This window comes from Narcine bancroftii, chromosome 8 (genome assembly GCF_036971445.1).
Source record: "Narcine bancroftii isolate sNarBan1 chromosome 8, sNarBan1.hap1, whole genome shotgun sequence".
In the NCBI taxonomy this organism is placed as follows: domain Eukaryota; kingdom Metazoa; phylum Chordata; class Chondrichthyes; order Torpediniformes; family Narcinidae; genus Narcine; species Narcine bancroftii.
This window is the reverse complement of record NC_091476.1, coordinates 4,173,446-4,192,438: the sequence shown is the minus strand read 5'-3', so window position 1 is coordinate 4,192,438 and position 18,993 is coordinate 4,173,446. Positions and strand designations below refer to the sequence as shown.

General features: G+C 42.3%; 1 protein-coding gene across 14 annotated transcripts in view; it reads right to left on the bottom strand.

The window, feature by feature from the left end:
* Positions 1-18,993, bottom strand: part of ophn1 (oligophrenin 1) — a 190,567-nt gene that overhangs the window by 122,705 nt on the left and 48,869 nt on the right. For all 14 annotated transcript variants that reach the window (XR_011342792.1, XR_011342790.1, XR_011342791.1 and 11 more), the window contains exons 2-3: positions 9,263-9,358; positions 1,809-1,870 (exon numbers count right to left, since the gene is read on the bottom strand). Coding sequence is in view for 9 of the 14 variants with exons in the window: in XM_069892713.1 (XP_069748814.1) it covers positions 1,809-1,870; positions 9,263-9,358 (158 nt within the window). In the remaining 5 variants the exon portion in view is untranslated. The remainder of the gene's footprint in view (positions 1-1,808; positions 1,871-9,262; positions 9,359-18,993) is intronic.

Below are 18,993 nucleotides of genomic sequence, written 5' to 3'. Positions count from 1 at the left end.
ATGCTGTTAAGGCAGGAGGTTTCAAGTGAAATTAAGGATGGTGCTGGATCTGAGGGGCCTATGTCACAGAGGGCCAGCAGTTAGTCTCTTATGTGCTGAGGTGTTACACTAAGTGCATGAAAGAACTGCAGTTAAGAAAACACTTCTAATCTTTTTTAAAAGAGTATATTGGATAGTGAATCAATTTAGGGAACAGAATTATTTTACTTCCTTATCAAATAGAAGGTGTGGCCATATGTACTGATTTTATCGTACGAGTACAAGTGTTTAACAGCATTCTTGCTGGGGTTGAAATGGAGAACTTTGACACAAAACACTGCACTTAAAGCAAAAAGTCACATTGACTAAATTCTTCACTCAGACTGGAAGAACTTCAGAGACACTTATGAAAACATAAAAAGGTCCCTTCTGCAGTAGCTTTGCACACTCCATGAAGGATTCAGCTGAAAGAGACATAAAATTTCTGGACAGAGGGAGTTTTCTTTTGAGTTTTTCCAGTCTTTGGAACTTCAAAGCAGAGTCTTTAAAAAAAATTACTGCAAAAGGTAACAGATTCTCGATGAGCAAGGGGGTCAAAGATTATTGTTCTGGGCAGAAATGTGGAGCTGGGATTACAGTCAAGTGTGCCATCATCTCGTTGAAAAGTGGAGCACACAGGCTCAAGGGGGTGAGGGTGTCTCCCGTGTCCATTTATTGAAAAGCTGTATGTCAGGCAGAAAAACAAGGATCACTCTTAAACTTCTGCAGTCAAAAAAATAACCGCACAAGGAACTTGACTCATTGCCTGTGTGCTATGATACTGCATAATTCAAGGCCATCTCCAAACAATCCTCTTCCGCAGGTCAAATGCAAACAGAACAGAACCACCTTAAGCCCAATGAAATCAGAAATTCTACTTAATGGGGCAAGAGCAAGCAAGTTAAAAATAACTGAACACTTTTGAGAATTATGCCTTGTCAGGCCCATGCAATGAAAACTGATGGGACAAATCCTGGGAAAAGTTTTCAACTACCTTTCTTTTGTTGTAATTTTACTTATCAGCGAATAGTTCCTTCAAGTAGAATTAAATAACTCAATTTTCCATTTCTTAATTTTAATTCACTATGTTATTGTTGAATTTGTTCACCATTTCATGCACAACTTGGAATGGAGATTATTTGCATCAGTTACATTTTTCTCCCCTAACAAGCGTGATTCTGTCACCATCCAGTGTAGACAGCTGCAGCATGCAGGTGCAGGTCAAGCTCAAGGCAGACATTGAGAAAGGCAGTGTTACAGTAACATTTGCCTCTTACTCTTCCAGCACCTCGCTCCAGCCAAGTTTTCATTGTCAGGCTCTTCTGACAAGGTTTGAAAAGAAATATCCTGGGGGTCTGCCCATCTGCACAACAAAGTTCCTCAGAAATAGGAACAGCACTGTTATGCTATTATAGTGGCACAGACCTAGGTTTGTATCCGACACTGTCCCTAAGGAGTTTGTACCTTCTCCTCATGACTGCATGGGTTTCATTCAGGTGCTCAGCTTCCTCTCACCCTTCAAAAACATACAGGATTTGTAGGTTAGTGTATTTGGGCATCATGGGCTTGTGGCCCAGAAGGGCCTGTTACAATGCTGTATCTTTTTTAAAAAAATGGAATTAACCTCACCACATGTCCAACACTTAACAGACCTCAGCACAGGGCTAATTCTACATTTTCAAAGATGCCTGCAAATTACATTGTGGTTTCTGTGACTTGCATTGATGGAGTAAGTTTAAATGCTGTATACATCAGCATTTCTCTGATGAGATTCCAACTGAATTACTCACCATCATTACCCTTTCTTCTTCCACCTCCTGCAGCAGCTCCGCAAACTCCTTGAAGGATTCAGCTGAAAGAAACAGGAAATTTCTGGACATCAAAGTCTGGTCCTTTGATGGAGGCATTTAATACAACTGCATTAGCATGTGGATTTAGTTTCAGAGAGCCTCTTTCTCAAACCATGAGTTAGCTTTTTAATGAAAGTGCTGTACACACATCTGGAGAAAGGATTAAAGTGCAACTTATAGATACAGCTGCAATCATAAATATCAATGCAACTTATGCAAGGACAAGCTCAAAATAGTTGTATAAAGTTCAAAACTCACAAATATGTAAAACTGATTTTATCCAGCTTGAATACAGAATTAAGTTAGGTCAAAATGCATTCTCAACATTTCTTGAAGGTCTTTAACAAGAACAGAGATTTTAACATTGATAACGGGCCAAATGCAGGCAAATGGGACTTGCTTGGGTAGTCAACTAGGTCATACAGGCCTCGTTGGACCAGAGGTGCTGCTTCCATGGCGATAAACTCTAATGCCTTGCTGTTAGGCAGAGGCTGAGATAGGCCAGTGCTCCAGGCAGTGGAGTGGAATTCATTCAAAAGATGGACATCTTTAATAGACCAAAAGAAACCAGATTCAAAAATTCTTTGCTCTCTCTGTTCAATCCTCCACAATAGCTTATATCAAAAACTTCCTTATATCAAAACTTGGTGATTCAATGAGCTTCTGAAACCAGAGATGGAGGATTTTCAGTTCCTCAATTCAACTGCTTGTCAATGGTGCAGCACTGGATGAAGAGAAAGAGGGCCAAAGATAGAAGAAATGAAAATCCACATTTCTTTCCTCCCGACATAAATCCATTTAGTTAAATTCAATTGGTCTTTTGTGTTTTTGTGCAAGAATGGCTTGGTAATGGACCCCAACACCTTGCAGTGTTCAAACCATTCATAAGACTACAAAAATGATGGGAAATTATAAATGCACCAGAATATAGGAAGACAAACTCCATCAAGAATCAAGGACCCATATCCAATGGGCACTGGTAACTGAAAGCTGCAATTGGGTATGAGGAAGCCGCTGTTCATCCACCCACCTGAAACGAATACAAGGGAAACAAATGGCTCCGTTAAGTTTAAACTTAACTTAGAACAAGCCAATATCAAAATCTCTCTTGCTTTCTTCTCCCTCTCACTTTGTTCTTCTCTCTTTCTTGCTTACTGCTCAAGGAGTAATATTTTTCAATGGCAAAAAACAAAGTTCAAGTAATAACCTAAATTGAAAGGTGAGGTCAATGCTCCAGACCACACTTCAAACTCAGGCCCGTGGGCCAAATTTAGCCCGTGAAATAATTATATTTGGCCCGCAAGATCATATCAAATATGTATTAGAGCTGGCCCGCTGGCCGCCGCGCCAGTATAGCGCATGCACAGCTAATACTACAAATCCCAGAATGCTTTGCAAATGCGTTGGCGCCGGCCCGTCAGCCCGCTAATCGCCCCCACCTCCTCTCTTTACTTTCATTTCCATCTGCGACCTGTCGCCCAACTCACTTACGAAAAATGGCCAAACGAAAGACAGAAAACAGGACCTTTCAAAACAGGTGGGAGGGAGAGACTATATGTTCATCATTTTAAAAGACAAACCTGTTTGTCTTATGTGTGGAGCCAGCGTGTCTGTAGTTAAAGATTATAACATATGACGACACTATGAAACGAAACACCAGGACAGGTATAAGGATCTGAACGAGAAGCAAAAGCTCCAGAAGGTGGAGGAGATGAAAAGAAGTCTGGTTTTACAGCAAACTTTATTTTATATTTTATTTCTCATTTGTTAATGCTTCTTCTGGAAAGAGTTTAACCAAAACTATTATTAAACATTTATTTTAATAAGAAAAAGTTTAACATTACATATGTTGAAAGAGAAAACATGCAGATGTTGTTCAAAATTTTCAATAAATATTTAGTTTGGCCCATGACTTAGTCCAAGTTTTTAATTTTGGCCCTCTGTGAATTTGAGTTTGACACCCCTGCTCCAGACCATCATCGAGAGACCACTGAAGTGGAGTGATGTTTCTGGGTAGATATCTGTCCCTGGTCACCAAGGAGAAGCGTGTGGTACAGTATGGTTGCAGTTGAACACTCTTATCTGCTTCGGTAACCCTTGGTCACAGCCATGCTGTCTATACAGCATGTGTGACTATATTAAAAGAGTGAACACATTTTAACATTTTAATTTTTTTTTACATTTTAAACAGGCCATTTTGGCCAACAAGTCCATGCCACCCAATAACCCCACATCCCAGATTTGTTTTGAACAGCTGGAGAAAACGAAGCCTTCGGAGGAAACCTACACAGAATCAGAATCAAGATTTATTATCATGAACAAGTCATGAAATTCGGTGTTTTGCATCAACACCATAGAGAAACATTCATATTATAACGATCTTACAACATTACTATTAAATAAAATAAACATAGTGCATGAAAAGTGAGGCAGTGTCTGTGGTTGATTTATTATTCAGGAATCTGATGGCAATGGGGAAGAAGCTGTCCTTGTGCCGCTGGATGCTCGTCTTCAGGTAGTAACAGTGTTGCGCTAACCACTCTGCCAACCATGAGAATAAACAGGTCACAGCAGGACTGGCCCTTATTCCAAAAAAAGGTTAAAATGCCATCATTGAGAATGGCTGCTCTTTTTTTCATGAGAATTCTCTGGGGCAGGGAAGGAAAGTAAAAGTGGGAAGGTGGTAGGAACCAGAGAGAGGGGAGCAGAGCTCAGAGAAGAGGAACCAGTGAAGGATTGAGGAAGCAGAGAAGGGTGGGGCAGGTGGCATCAAGGCAGTCACCCAATCTGCATTTGGTCTCACTGACGTGGAGTTGCGCTGAATACAGTAGACAAGGTGGAACAAGGTGGACGAGAAACTCTGCCTCACCTGGAAGGTTTGTTTACAGCCCTGGTTGGAGGTGAGGGGAATGATGTTGGGACAAGTTCTCAGTCATCAGTGGTCACAGCAGGAAGTGTCTACGGGTAGTGGGGAAGGGTGAAACCGACAATTATGGAGATACCAGATAGGGATGTGAGTTTGGGGGTGGGGGGGTGGGTGGTAAGATGTTATTGTTGGACAAAGTGTCAGAGAATGATGTCGCGGATGATCAGCTGAGGCTGGGTGGAGTGTAAGGTGAGGACCCAATGAAAACGCTCCTTGTTCTGTCTGGGACAAGAACAGCAGCGCGTGGCATAAAGGGGATACAGGGAGCAGTTTTATTAATGACAGCGGGGTGGCCGGGGGTGGGGGGGAGCTACATTGGAGCACAGACACCAGCAATTTCTCTCTCCACAGATGCTGCCTGCCTGGACCAGTTGAGTTCTTTCAGCAGTTTGTTTTTTTTAATCCAATGTTGTGTTCAGATGGATATCCAGTGGTAATGGCTCAATGACTTCAGCAAATCAGTCTCTTGGGGGAATGAATGTTAAATTAAACCTAGATAGAAATCAGAGGCTTGTTTACACTTCCACGCTGTTTGCAAATAGAATTCTTTCATGTCAAAAGAATATGTAGCTTTTAAAATGATAAATTTAGCAGAAAATGTCCCAGAATAAGTAGGTAACTCCTTCAGAAAGTTTAGCACACGGTTAGTGGCCAAATGCACGTTTACAGGAGATCCCCTGTACAGAATCCATTTATCTATGGCAATACACGCTAGTTTTTCTTGAGCCGGGGGGGCATGGCAAGATGGTGTAGAAGGAAGACGTGTATTCCACCTCTCCTCAGCTGGATCATTAAATACCTGGTTTTTCAATAGTATAAAAGTGATTAAAAATAAGATTTAGTTATTTAAATAACAGTGCTTTATGATGGCATCCAATGTGCAAAAGTTTAAACCTCAGCTTCAGAAAAAAACTACCATATAAAAGTGCGGAAGAATTGAGGCCTACCTGCATAGCTGAATCCACGGAGTAGTCACTGGGAGTCTCCAAGCCTCAGAGGACTCCAGCCCGTTCGAGTTTGACTCCGGCGCCTCAGTGAGTTCGGCTGCTGACGACCCGCGTTCATGTGAAGCCGTGCGCACAGGCGGCACGCCAATAAAGGGACCCGCAAACCCGCCACCTCGCTGGGCGGCCCGGTGGAGCCCAGAGTAGCATCGGAGGATGCCTCTGCGTGTCCGATGGCCTTGCCTAGCCTGCGTGTGGCATTGCGGATCCAAGAACTGCTGGAGAAAATTGGGGCTGTGGGGGAGCCCGAACGCTGGTGTCCCAAAAAGGGCAGGGTGCCGGCTTCGGGTGTCCAGACCCGCAGCCATTCAGTCAAAGGACCCAAGATGACTGAGGAAGAAGAGAAACTTACCTTATTGGAATTCATCTAGAAGGAGGAGCTTGCAGTTAAAGAAAGTGAATCTCAAAAAGTGGAAATGGAATCTGAACTGGATTCAGTGTTCACTGTTTTGGAAGGGATTGGTTGTCAAATGCAACAAATGCATAATATGTCAAAACAAATATCAACTCAAATGAATCAAGGATTTATGGAGATGAAAATAAAAATAAATACTTTGTGTGATGAAATGTTAACTGTGAAACAGGAAATGACTGTAGTTAAAAGTGATATTAATAAATGTAGAAAATCAGTTGATACTATGCAAGATCATTTTAAAAAAATTGAAACAGCTTTCTCTGAGTGTCAAACTCAGGTAGAACATAATAGAGAAAAAATGGAAAAAGTGGAAGGTTCTTTTGTAGATTGGGGGATTCAGAAAAGAGATTTAATGAAGAAGATTGATTTGTTGGAAAATCAAAGTCGGAGGAATAAAGTTTTCCTTGAGCTTTAAATGCCACAGGTCATTAAGTAAGCTTTGAAACCATTAGAGCACTAGACACAGGAGCAACATTAGGCCATTTGGCCCATTGAGTCGACTCCACCAATCACCTGCTGATTCTTTTTCCTCTCAACCCCATTCTCCTACCTTCTCTCCACAACCTTTGTCTTCATCCTATCAAAAACCTGTCAACATCCACTTTGAGTCTGCCCAGTTACTTGGCCTCACAGCTGTCTGTGCCAAAGCTACAGCAAAGAGGTAGGCTCCAACAGCAAATGCAGCAGGTGTGGAGGTAGACATATCCCAAAGATGTGTCATGCCTATGGAAAGGCCTACTATAAATGTGGGAAGAAGAATCATTTTGCAAAGTTCTGCAAAGCTGGGTCTACCAAGAGAAATGTATCCACAGTGGACAAAGAAATGGAGGAATTCTTCGTAGATTCACAACAGACGGCTGCTGGTAAAATAGAATGGATCATTCCAGTGACTGTGAATGAGACAGTAATTCCATTCAAACTTGACACCAGAGCCCAGGTGAATCTGTTATCTATGGACGATTACCATACAAGACGCTTATCGTAAAAGCAAGCTTTGTCCTGTGAAATTAAAAGCCACAGGCTACACTGGAGAGGACATTCCAGTAAAAGAAGGCTGTATGGTGACCTTCAAACACAAAGGGCGGCATCTAAAGTCACAGCTACTGATTGTAGAAAGGAGAGTACAGCCAGTGGTAGATCTGTGTGCAATGTGAAGAGCTTGACCTGGTGAAAAGAGTTTTCATAGTGGCTTCACTGACTGAAGATGAGCACATAACACTCATGGAAGAATACGCAGATGTCTTTGAGGGGCTTGGATGTTTACCTGGTGACTACAAGTCCACATAGATGAGACAGTGGCTCCTGTTGTCCATGCCTGCAGGAAAGTTCTGTTTCCACTTAGAGACAAACTTAAACAAAAACTAGCATTCATGGAACAGATGAAAGTCGTACAGATCAGGGGTCCCTGAACATATCACTGCAGAACTCCACTAGTCACTGACCTCCAGACAGAATACTTTCCATCCACTGTTTTCAATATGCAAGCCATTTTTTAATTCACACAGCCAAGGTTCCCTGGATCCCACGCCTCATGACTTTCTGAACGAGTCTCTCATGTTAAATGCCTTGCTAAAATCCATATAGACCACAAGACCATATCAACACCCTACCCTCATCAATTTCTTTTGTTACCTCCCCAAAAAACTCAAATAGACTTGTGAGGCACAACCTTCCCTTCACAAAACCATGCAAGTTATTCTCCAAATGCTCATAAATCCTATCCTTAAGAATCCTTTCCAATAGTTTGGATACCACTAATGTAAGACTCACCGGTCTATAATCCTCAGAATCTTGAATTCTAGCAACCCTGCTCTGTCAGTTCTTGGCATCGCATTGTTATCCACTTCCACTGATCTCTAATTGTACAAGAGCATGCTAGATCTTGCTCTGCCATTCAAATGTGTAGGTAATCTGTTCTCCACTATCCTTCACATTTTCCACAACTTCTCAGAGCTCTCCTCTCCATAATCTGTCTTTGCTTTGAGCATATACAGTGGCATTGCCTCCATGGATCTGAGGCAAAGAGTTCTAAGGAAAAACATTCTTCTACACCATTTGTAATGAACGGCCCCATATTCTGAAGCTGTGCCCTTGGCTGTATTATCCTAGACAGCCCAATATCAGCCTGTTGCTGGCTGGAGGAAATGGTCTCATGGTCTCTCCTGAATCGGTGAGCTTCGTCAAAAACTTCCAGGAAACCAAGATTTTTCATTGCTTCCAAGGTTACAAAGCAATTTCTGTGGCTGGAGAAATAACAATCCTGGAGATTGTTGGGTAAGTGAAGTGCCAGCAATGGAAGACAAGAATCACTCCTCCCAAAGTACCCTATTTGACTGCCCAGGATCCTAGAAGGCTACATAAGGTGACAGATGTAGTGAAGTCAGGCTCTAAATGCATCCATGTGATCCACTGCCTCAAGAAGGCAGCCAACATCAGAAAGGATCCCCCCCCCCATCACCCTGGTCACAACCTCTTCTCACTGCTCCCTTTGGGCAGAAGGTACAGAGTCCTGAAGGCCAGCACCTTCAAAACAGTTTCTTTCCAATAGGCTCTCAAACCTCCTCTTGTGACACAGAGCAGGGAATGTTCGAACCCCACAAAAGAACTGTCGTGTTTTTTACTCTCAGATCATTGCAAATATTTATTATCAATCTATTTCTCTGAATTTGTCTTTTTAAATGTAATTAAGTATTAAGTTTGCAGTTGTTTTTTTGTAACTGTTTTGTCATTATTTTTAAATCTAAGGTATCTGTTCAGCTGTAACATATGAATATTGCACAATTAATATCACAATAAACATGATCAATTCCCATTGATCCAAAAGAACCTGGCAGTTAATTCAAGCCATGTGGGAGGTGGTGGGTCACTGAATGGACACACAAACTTTTTCGAATACCGTAGGTTCCCAGAAGAAGTCATCAACGTTTTGCCAAAAGGAAAGCATTCGACGAAACTCAACTTGTTAGACAGCTATTTATATTGAACATCGCTGCTTGGTGGTCTAACCCAATAATTTATATAAAAGACACACCAGCACTTTATTCCTTACCAATGTTGATCTCGTCGTCTGTTAACGTATCTCCAATGAACTCGAACTGAAAGGCATGCAGGCTCTGTGAAAACTTTGACACAGCGGAAGAGTAATCTGCAGCAAGAGAAAAAGTGGAATATTTAGACACACTTTTAAAAGATGATTAATTGTTTTCCCATGATAACCAAGCAGTTGGTTGCAGGTCACAGCACCCCATCACTCCATTCACAGCAATGTTTGGCAGTTGGAAGAAGTTTGGGATAATCAGAACAAACCTTGCACTACCAATACACAGCAGGTGAAAGGCCGGTTTGACCAGCAAGGCACTCTTCTCACTCTGTACTCAAGGACAGACGACAGCATGCAACATCTATTCCTTATCCAATGCCAATAAAACTGAGCGTCAGGGCACTGTAACCTGGAGATACACAAAATGGCTACCATGTCTCCTTTGGCTTGGCTTCGCGGACGAAGATTTATGGAGGGGGTAAAAAGTCCACGTCAGCTGCAGGCTCGTTTGTGGCTGACCAGTCCGATGCGGGACAGGCAGACACGATTGCAGCGGTTGCAAGGGAAAATTGGTTGGTTGGGGTTGGGTGTTGGGTTTTTCCTCCTTTGCCTTTTGTCAGTGAGGTGGGCTCTGCGGTCTTCTTCAAAGGAGGCTGCTGCCCGCCAAACTGTGAGGCGCCAAGATGCACGGTTTGAGGCGTTATCAGCCCACTGGCGGTGGTCAATGTGGCAGGCACCAAGAGATTTCTTTAGGCAGTCCTTGTACCTTTTCTTTGGTGCACCTCTGTCACGGTGGCCAGTGGAGAGCTCGCCATATAATACGATCTTGGGAAGGCGATGGTCCTCCATTCTGGAGACGTGACCCATCCAGCGCAGCTGGATCTTCAGCAGCGTGGACTCGATGCTGTCGACCTCTGCCATCTCGAGTACCTCGACGTTAGGGGTGTGAGCGCTCCAATGGATGTTGAGGATGGAGCGGAGACAACGCTGGTGGAAGCGTTCTAGGAGCCGTAGGTGGTGCCGGTAGAGGACCCATGATTCGGAGCCGAACAGGAGTGTGGGTATGACAACGGCTCTGTATACGCTTATCTTTGTGAGGTTTTTCAGTTGGTTGTTTTTCCAGACTCTTTTGTGTAGTCTTCCAAAGGCGCTATTTGCCTTGGCGAGTCTGTTGTCTATCTCATTGTCGATCCTTGCATCTGATGAAATGGTGCAGCCGAGATAGGTAAACTGGTTGACCGTGTCTCCTACTTTATAACCAACTACACTTCCCTGTACCCTCTCCTCGCAAACTGTGTGTCTCAGCACAACAGTCTGTAGACTAACTAAACTGAGTAAAACATGAAAGTCCATAAACACCATTATTGAAGAAAAATCACAAAGCTGGAGAAACTCAGAAGGTCAAACAATGTCATTTATGTATCAAAGATAAAGATACAGAACTAACGTTTCAGGTTTGAACCCTTCATTGAGGTATGATGAACCTTGACGAAGGGTTCAAGCCCAAAATGTTGGATTTGTATCTTCGTCTTTGCTATATAAAGGATACTGTTTGATCTGCTGAGGTTCTCCACAATTGTGTTTTTACCTTGTTCCCGGGGTGTCCTTTATATAATCAAAGACAAAGATACATAACCGATGTTTCAGCCTTGAGCCCTTCAACAAGATAGAAACAAAATGTAAGCAAGTGCCCAAACATTGACCTGCTAACCCACTCCCTGCTTTCCATCTCTTCCCCATCCCTCTGTCTTCTTTCCTCCAGCTCACTTCCCTCTCCATTCACAAAGCCATCACCCCCCTCCTCGTTTTCTGTTGTACCCTCCCTCTCTTAACCATTTTGTTCGGGTGCCTGTCTGCATTTTGCACATACCTTGATGAAGGCCTCGAGCCCAAAACGTTGGTTATATATCTTTCTTTTCTATCAAAAGAACACTGTTTGACCTGCTGAGTTTTTCCAGCATTGTGTTTTCACTGATTAAATTTAGTTTTTACCCTTAATCATATGACCAAGCAATCGGATTGTAATGGAATGTTATGTTCCTGTATATACATATATTTCTAATTCCTTCCCTTGTTCTCTCTTCTCAGCTCAGTACCATGAATATTGTATTTTCAGTCCGCAGCTGAGACAAGAAAGAGGCTGGGTGCAAAGAGAGAAAGAAACAAGGTTACGTAGTGTACATGTATTAAACTGAATTGATAAACCTTGCAAGCAAACCTTATCCCTTCAATAGGAAATAATCAATTGGAATGCAGCCTTGAATAACTCATTGGATGAGCGCCCACAGACCTCTTAGCTCGAGAGTTCTGCACTCTGACTACACTTGCGTTGCGAAATTTCTTTACAACTTTGTCTTAAATGTCCAAGTCATGATTTGATGTTGCGCCCCTTGGTTCTGATCACCCAGCTAGTGAAAACAGAATTCCTGTGTCTACATCATGAAGTCCAGGGCAAATGTTATCATGTGACTTTGCAGCCTTGTTTGTTCGCTGAAGAAAGGGCAATCTTTTCAAATGTCCCTAAATCGGTTACACGCAGTTGGTGATCTTGGCAGAGAGGGAATGAGAGTTGTGGAGGGCAATTGGTTGGGGAAGATGCACGATGAAAGGCGCCAAACTAGAATGGGCACAGTCAGCTTGCACAATTCAAATTACGTCTCATCGCTACTAAATTTTAGAATCATTCTGTTTAATTCCAGCTCCTAGAGGAAACTTTTAATTTCATGAATCAACAAGGTGAGATTCTGTTGCAGAACGATGAAGGGTTCTGACAATCCTTCATCTCTTGCTGATGCTGCTCGACTCATCGAGTTCCTCCTCCAGCCGGTTGTGTGTTGCTCTAACGTGATTTAAATTTTAATAACAACCTCTTTTTGTGGCACCTCACTGTTACCATTTCCATCTATTCTGCTATTTCTTTACTGTTCACCTTCAAACTTTGTCTCTTGGTTATAAACCCTTCTGCCATCCTAAAGAGTTTCAGTATTCATCCCAAACACCTCTCTCAAATATTCCCTCAGCGTTCTGTGCTCCAAGAAAAATAATACTATAGATCCTTCTTGCTCCTGTAGGAGTTCATTTGCTAAACCGCTGACACATTGCACAACATATCTTTCTTACCCACCTGAAATCTTACACAAATTGCAGAAAATTCCCTTTAAACTTCCAGTGCCTCTGCCCTTCCTCCTCCTTGTTCAAGGGAAAAAGGGGAATGTTTGTTAAGGTAAGCATTTTGCATGGGAAAATCAATCCTTAGTAGTGCTTTTTCAAAGCTCTTGTGCCATGAATCATAGTTTACACTGGGATTTTTAAATGATGAAAATACCGAAATAGAGGAAATGGATTTACAGACATAGAACTAAACTACGTGCTGACACTTCAACTACAGGGAACTGAAACAGATGTAATTGTGCAAAAGGAGACCTCAGACTTGACTTCAGCAATTGCCATTGACAGACCCATTGCCACTTGTGCAAGCTGACTGTGCCCATTCTAGTTTGGCGCCTTTCATCGTGCATCTTCCCCAACCAATTGCCCTCCACAACTCTCATTCCCTCTCTGCCAAGATCACCAACTGCGTGTAACCGATTTAGGGACATTTGAAAAGATTGCCCTTTCTTCAGCGAACAAACAAGGCTGCAAAGTCACATGATAAACTTGACAGAACTTACTGCATAATGATTTTTCACATCTTAAATGTAATATTGGGCACTCAAGAGACCACAGACACTTTAGTGAATGCATGCCAAAAATGAGAAAGTCAACATTAAAGAGGAAGTTTAAAATTAATGTCAATGTAGAAAGGGCGAGGACTGTGAAGTGCAACGGTATTTCCAATGACAGAGAAAGGCTATGCTGGCTTTGAGAGCGTCAGTCCCTTTCCCTCACTGAGTGCCCGCAACCTATTTTCTGTCATGCCCATCAACTCCCCAAATCTTCTGCCATCTAGCTCCACAAGGGATAAATTACATTAACCTACCAGAAAAAAAACTTTCTTCTTACCCTACTGCCCTCTCCATCACTTCTCAGCCTCTTTCTCTTCTACCCTCCCTCCTGCACCCACCTATTGCCATTTACTTGTTATCCTCCCCTTTCCCCTCTACTCCTTTCCCCAGCTTTTTATTTTCCACATTCCTGATGAAGGGCTCAGGGCTAAAACATCAACTGTCTTTTACTTCCTCTGGATTCTCCAGCACATTTGTGTCCTGCACTAGACCCCAGATGTTCTTCTTCACCTCTGTTTAATATCTAGGTCAATATTTCTCAGCTGGTGGTCCGCAGGCCATTGGCAATTCATAGGTTTGTTTTAGGTGGTCCACAGTGACAACTAAATTTTGCAGAGATCAAAGTAAATTAAGACTTTGAACTTTAATGACAAAAAAATGAAAATTCTCAAAACACTTTCACAGCTAAAGATAACAAACACCCTATTAGTAGTCTGGGAAGGGGCTTGATCTCGCCAGCCCACTCCCACCCACATTACTGGTGGTACGTGTGTTTATTAGGGTTGGCCTATGGTCAGTAAAGGGATGCTTAAGATGGTCTCGGAGTTAAAAAAAGTTGACACCACTAATCTATATCATGATGAAGACAAGCTCAAGGGCAAAAACTGCAAGTGCTGGAAAAGGAGAAGCAAGTCAGGTCACCTACATCAGTAGAAATTATCAAATTTAAGTTTATTATCAACATATACAACCAGACAAAATGGTCTTTCTCTGAATCTTGGTGCACCACACGCAATACACAGCATATAATAATTACATATGTATACACATAACGATATATATATATATTTCTTTGGGGTGATTTACTCAATTAAGGGATACGGTTCATTAATTTCACAGCTTGTGGGAAGAAGCTATTCTCCAGTCTGGCAGTCCTGATTTTAATGCCCCTATACCTCCTTCGTGATGGTAGTAGGTCAAATAAATTGTGTGTGGGTGGAAAGGGACCTCGATCATTATTTGAGCCCTATTTAAGCAATGTTTCTGGCTGGGATGCTTTATCAAGACACTGTAAAGATCATCAGTTGAGTCTCAATAAAAGGACCGTCTGATTCAAAGACCCTTCAGTTTCTCTTTGTTTGCTCAATAAAAACTGGGATCCCATCCAACAATGAGCAGGACATGCAACCATGCATTTCCAAAACCAAGCATGTTGCAGGAATGCAAATGAATAGCTTGAAAAATCAGCAAGCCAAAGATAAAATAGTGACTCCAATATCAAAGCACACACTGAATGAGAGAGAATAATTGGGAGGTCAATGAAAACTGCTTAATTAACGGGGCAGCATGGTTAGCACAATGCTGTTATAGAGACAGCGATAGAATCCCACACTGCCTGTAAGGAATTTGTATGTTCTCCTCGTGTCTGCGTGGGTTTCCTCTGGGTGCTCCAGTTTTCCTCCCACCCTTCAAAATGTGGAGGTCAGTTGGGCGTAATTGGGCGGCACAGGCTCGTGGGCCACAAGGTCCTGTTACCATGCTGAATATCTAAATTTAAACCCAAATCTAAATTAAAAGCTGAACTGAAACTTTATCCTTGTAAAATTAACTTGAATGTAAGGTACAGTATTTCATTTGGTAGAAACGATTGTCATTAGCATAGGATTTTCACAACCATTCAATAAATATGAAATGGGAGCCATTCTGTAATCCTATTCTCATGCAGTCTATGCTGAATCCAAATCTGTGCAGTATATTGCTTATAGTTGTTGACTGGAAAGTGGCTGAAGCTATGGTTTGGTTGACTTTCACTGAAGATTCTGGGCCATTACTATTTTATGAGTTATTGTGTGGTTTTATTACACATTCGAAGATTAGAGTTACAGCTCATTAGTTGGATAAGTGCTTCTTGGATCCAAGAGGAAATTCATCCAAGTCAACGATTTCTTGTTGTTGTGCCCGAGGCAGGATGAGCCTGGGCAGTTTCTATCAACTCTTGAGCATGACTCAGTGTCTAGTACTTTGCACTAATCAAGTTTCAACAACATTAATTCCACTGAAAACAGCCACCGGGACCAGAAAATATAACACGCATTGCGAATTGATAGAAATGCTGACCATCAGAAAGTATCGGGTCATTTTAAAATCTAAGCAACCAAAACTTTGTTCTGCATGTCATCCAGACACTCCAACTGGTGGAGCAGGTGATACAGCCCATCTTCATATCCAGCAGCTGTGAAATAACAACAAATCAGACAAGAGTGTAGGGAGTATCATTATAGCAAATTGTGGATGGCACAGGGATAAAGAACACTGAGAATAGGAGGTGCAAGGATATGAGGTTTTCCCAGTGTGAGATCCATTCAAGAGTCCAATAACAGAAGGAAAGAAACTGACCTTGAATCTGGAGGTTCAAGTTCTCAAGCAGATAGATCTACTGCCTTATGGAAAAACGGAGAAGGATGTGTGACCAGGTGGGATGAGTCCTTTTAATGATTTTGCAGCTCTTCTGAAAGAGTGGGGGGAGGAGTGGAGTGGTGTAGACAGAGTTGACGGATAAGAGGTTGGTTTTCATGATGGCCTGAGTATGTTTACCACTTGCAGTTTTGGGCAGAGCAGTTCCTGATGCATCTGGGCAGGATGCATGTTTTGGTCCATCCATAAAAGTTGGTGAGACACCAGGGTCATGCTGAATTTTCTCAGGTTTCTGAGAAAGTGAAGTCTTTAGTGTTCTTTCTGGGTTGTAGCATCGATGTTGTACGACTAGGAAGGTTGCTGGTGGTAGGTAGTGAAAAGAACTTGAAGCTCTCCCACATCTCCACCTCAGTGACATTGATATATAGTGGGATGTGTTCTCCTCTCAGTTTCTTTTAGACTCAAATTACAACTCTGCCACTAATTGCCAGAACCTTCATGCTTTTTGAACTCTATTTGTCTTTCTGACTGTTGTTATCCATCAGGGAAGCCAACAGATTGGATACAATTGCAAAGTGATGAATGAAAATGATTGACCTGAAAGATTAACCTGTAAGTCCCATCCCACCCACAGTTCCATCATTTTGTGATATCAGAATGTGATAGCCACCATCTTAAGAGCTTGACAGCAACCAACAGACAGATGATTATGTGTCAAAGTGATTTTTGACTCTAATACATTAAAAGTGGTTCTCCCATACTAACTGAAGCAACCTTGCATTTCACTTTTCACGCAGAATCAAACTGTCAGGGTGTGTCAGTGCTTCACAATGACTTTAAACTGCAGCTGGATTTGTTGGTTCGGTGGGCATTACATTGCCCGCAACATTAACAGGTGGGGAGTTAAATGGGAGCATGGCCAACGTTCCTCACTCATACATCTGCAATAAATGCAGATTAACTGGTCATTCGTCTTTCTCATTGCTGGCAATATGTCACTGTACACAAATGGTTGTGATATCTCCCGAAATAATTGAATGAACCTCCAAATAAATTATTGCAAGGGAATTGCTACAAGGATTATGAAGGGTATGGATAGGATAGATGTAGGAAGGTTTTTTGAGCTGGCCGGGGAAACTAAAACGAGAGGACACAGTCTCAAGATTCGGGGGAATAGATTTAGGACAGAGATGAGGAAAAAGAGTTTTTCCCAGAGAGTAGTGAATGTTTGGAATTCTCTAACCAGGGAAGTGGTTGAGACTGCCTCATTAAACCTATTTAAAATTCGGTTAGATAAATGTTTACATGATAGAGGAATTAGGGGATATGGGGAGAAGGCAGGTAGGTGGAGTTAGGTCATAAATTAGATCAGCCATGATTGTAGTGAATGGCGAAGCAGGCTCGACTATTTCCTATGTTCTTATGTTCCTATGTAACAGTTAGCGTTGCAGCTAGCACATGGAGGTTACAGCATTAGGGACCGGGTTTCAAACCCCGCGCTGTCTTTAAGGAGTTAGTATGTTCTCCTGTGTCTGTGTGGGTTTCCTCTGGGTGCTCCAGTTTCCTCCCACTCTTCCAAAATGTACCAGGGGTGTAGGTTAATTGGGAGTAATTGGGCAGCACATTTTAAAATTTATACTAAAGCTGCACAAATTCAGGTCTACACGAAGCTGCATGTTTGAACACAACCAATTGAGAAGGCAAAGGGGAGGGAGGAAGGAAGGAGTGGAAAAAATGGGGAAATGGTTGGAAGCAGTTTGGGGTTTCACAGCAAAATTAATAGTTGCAGGCTTTTCCTTCTGGATCACAGCTGGAGGGGGGGCGCGTAGTCTGCCAACACCTAAACAATGAGGCTCAGACTCGAGTTCATTGCAGCAGATTGTGGGATTAAACCCACTACATCGTCTATATCAACAGTGGATGAACAGGCTGTTTGGCAGAAGTACAAGTTAATGACAATTTTTTGACAAGTCATTTTCACTCAAAGTGATACAGCTGCAATGAGGCATAAATGGGGAAATGGTGATGTATTTGCAGCATTAATTGCACCCTGATCTCATTTATTAAGCCTCCAGTTATGCTGATAACACGCCAGACTACTGAATATTAACACAAAGAAAATACTCCTGACGAGAGTGGGGAAGACATACAATTGCTTCAGCTACTGACAACACTTATCAAGAGTGAAACGCTGCTTATAAGAAATTAATGTCTCTATATCTTAGCAACACAATGTGTGCATTTACCGACCACACGGGCAATAAGGGCTTCCACTCGTTAAGTAGAACACTGGGGAACACAATACAACAACGGAGGAGCAAATGAAGATAAGGAATTGATGGGTGTGAGATGGAGAACGTGTTATAGGGAAATAGTGGGGGGGAATGGGGTGAGAGACCCGGCAGAGTTTTCAGGGCTAAATGAGAAATGCATGAATATGGCATCTGTCACAGATCATTGCAAAACATTTACATCAAATGAAGTTCTCTGGAATGAATTGTTATGTTCCAAATGAAGCAGTCCATTTAGGCAGAGCCATCTCCCACTACACCAATCACCCAAGTTAGTTTTGTGATAGTAAGTGACTGGCCAAAACTCTGGGAAGAGTAACCTGCTTTTTTTTCCCCTATTACTGCTCTGTGGGATTTTCCTCAGAGAAAAGACAGACTTTGGTTTAACATGGTGAAAAGCTGGTGTTTTGCACTGTGTAGCTTGTCCTCTGTACTGCTAAAAGCCTGAAATAGGTGTTCAATCTCTATGATTGGACTGCTGTCCAAACCTGGTAATGAAAAGGAAGTAGCAGACACCACTTTCACACTCAGAGTAACTGGTTATAACCAGTCCTTGCAGCAAATCACCTTTCTTGGCCAACCTAGGATCATGATTCTAATCCCAACTGCCCAGCGAAGGGTCTGTGCACACAAACGAGCTATCCTCGACTTCTGATTACACCATGGGCAGATTTAGCAATTCAGTTTTCGAAACTGGCACCACAATACACAAGAATATACTGTATCATAAGTGAGGGTCAAAAGACCCCACTCTCCGTGCAATCAAACAGGACACCTCAGGTTCAGTCTCCCATCTTTGACAGGTTCAATCTCCTTCCTGTCACGCAAAATGCTGAACAGTGAGAACTAGCCTCGTTCGCCATCACTCAAAGTCAGACCCTGTAACCCTTGCTTTGAGTGAACAGTTTAGGTGCATTAAGCATAAAATAGAAAATCAAGATGGCATTCAGACGCATTGCCCTAGTGTGCTCTTGTATGTCGTTGACAATCAGTAACAAGTTGTACACTCTTGATTACCTACAGAAACAAGATATTTGACAGAATACAGAGGAGCAGGTAGCGTAGAAGAAACACAGAGGCTGTGGAAGGA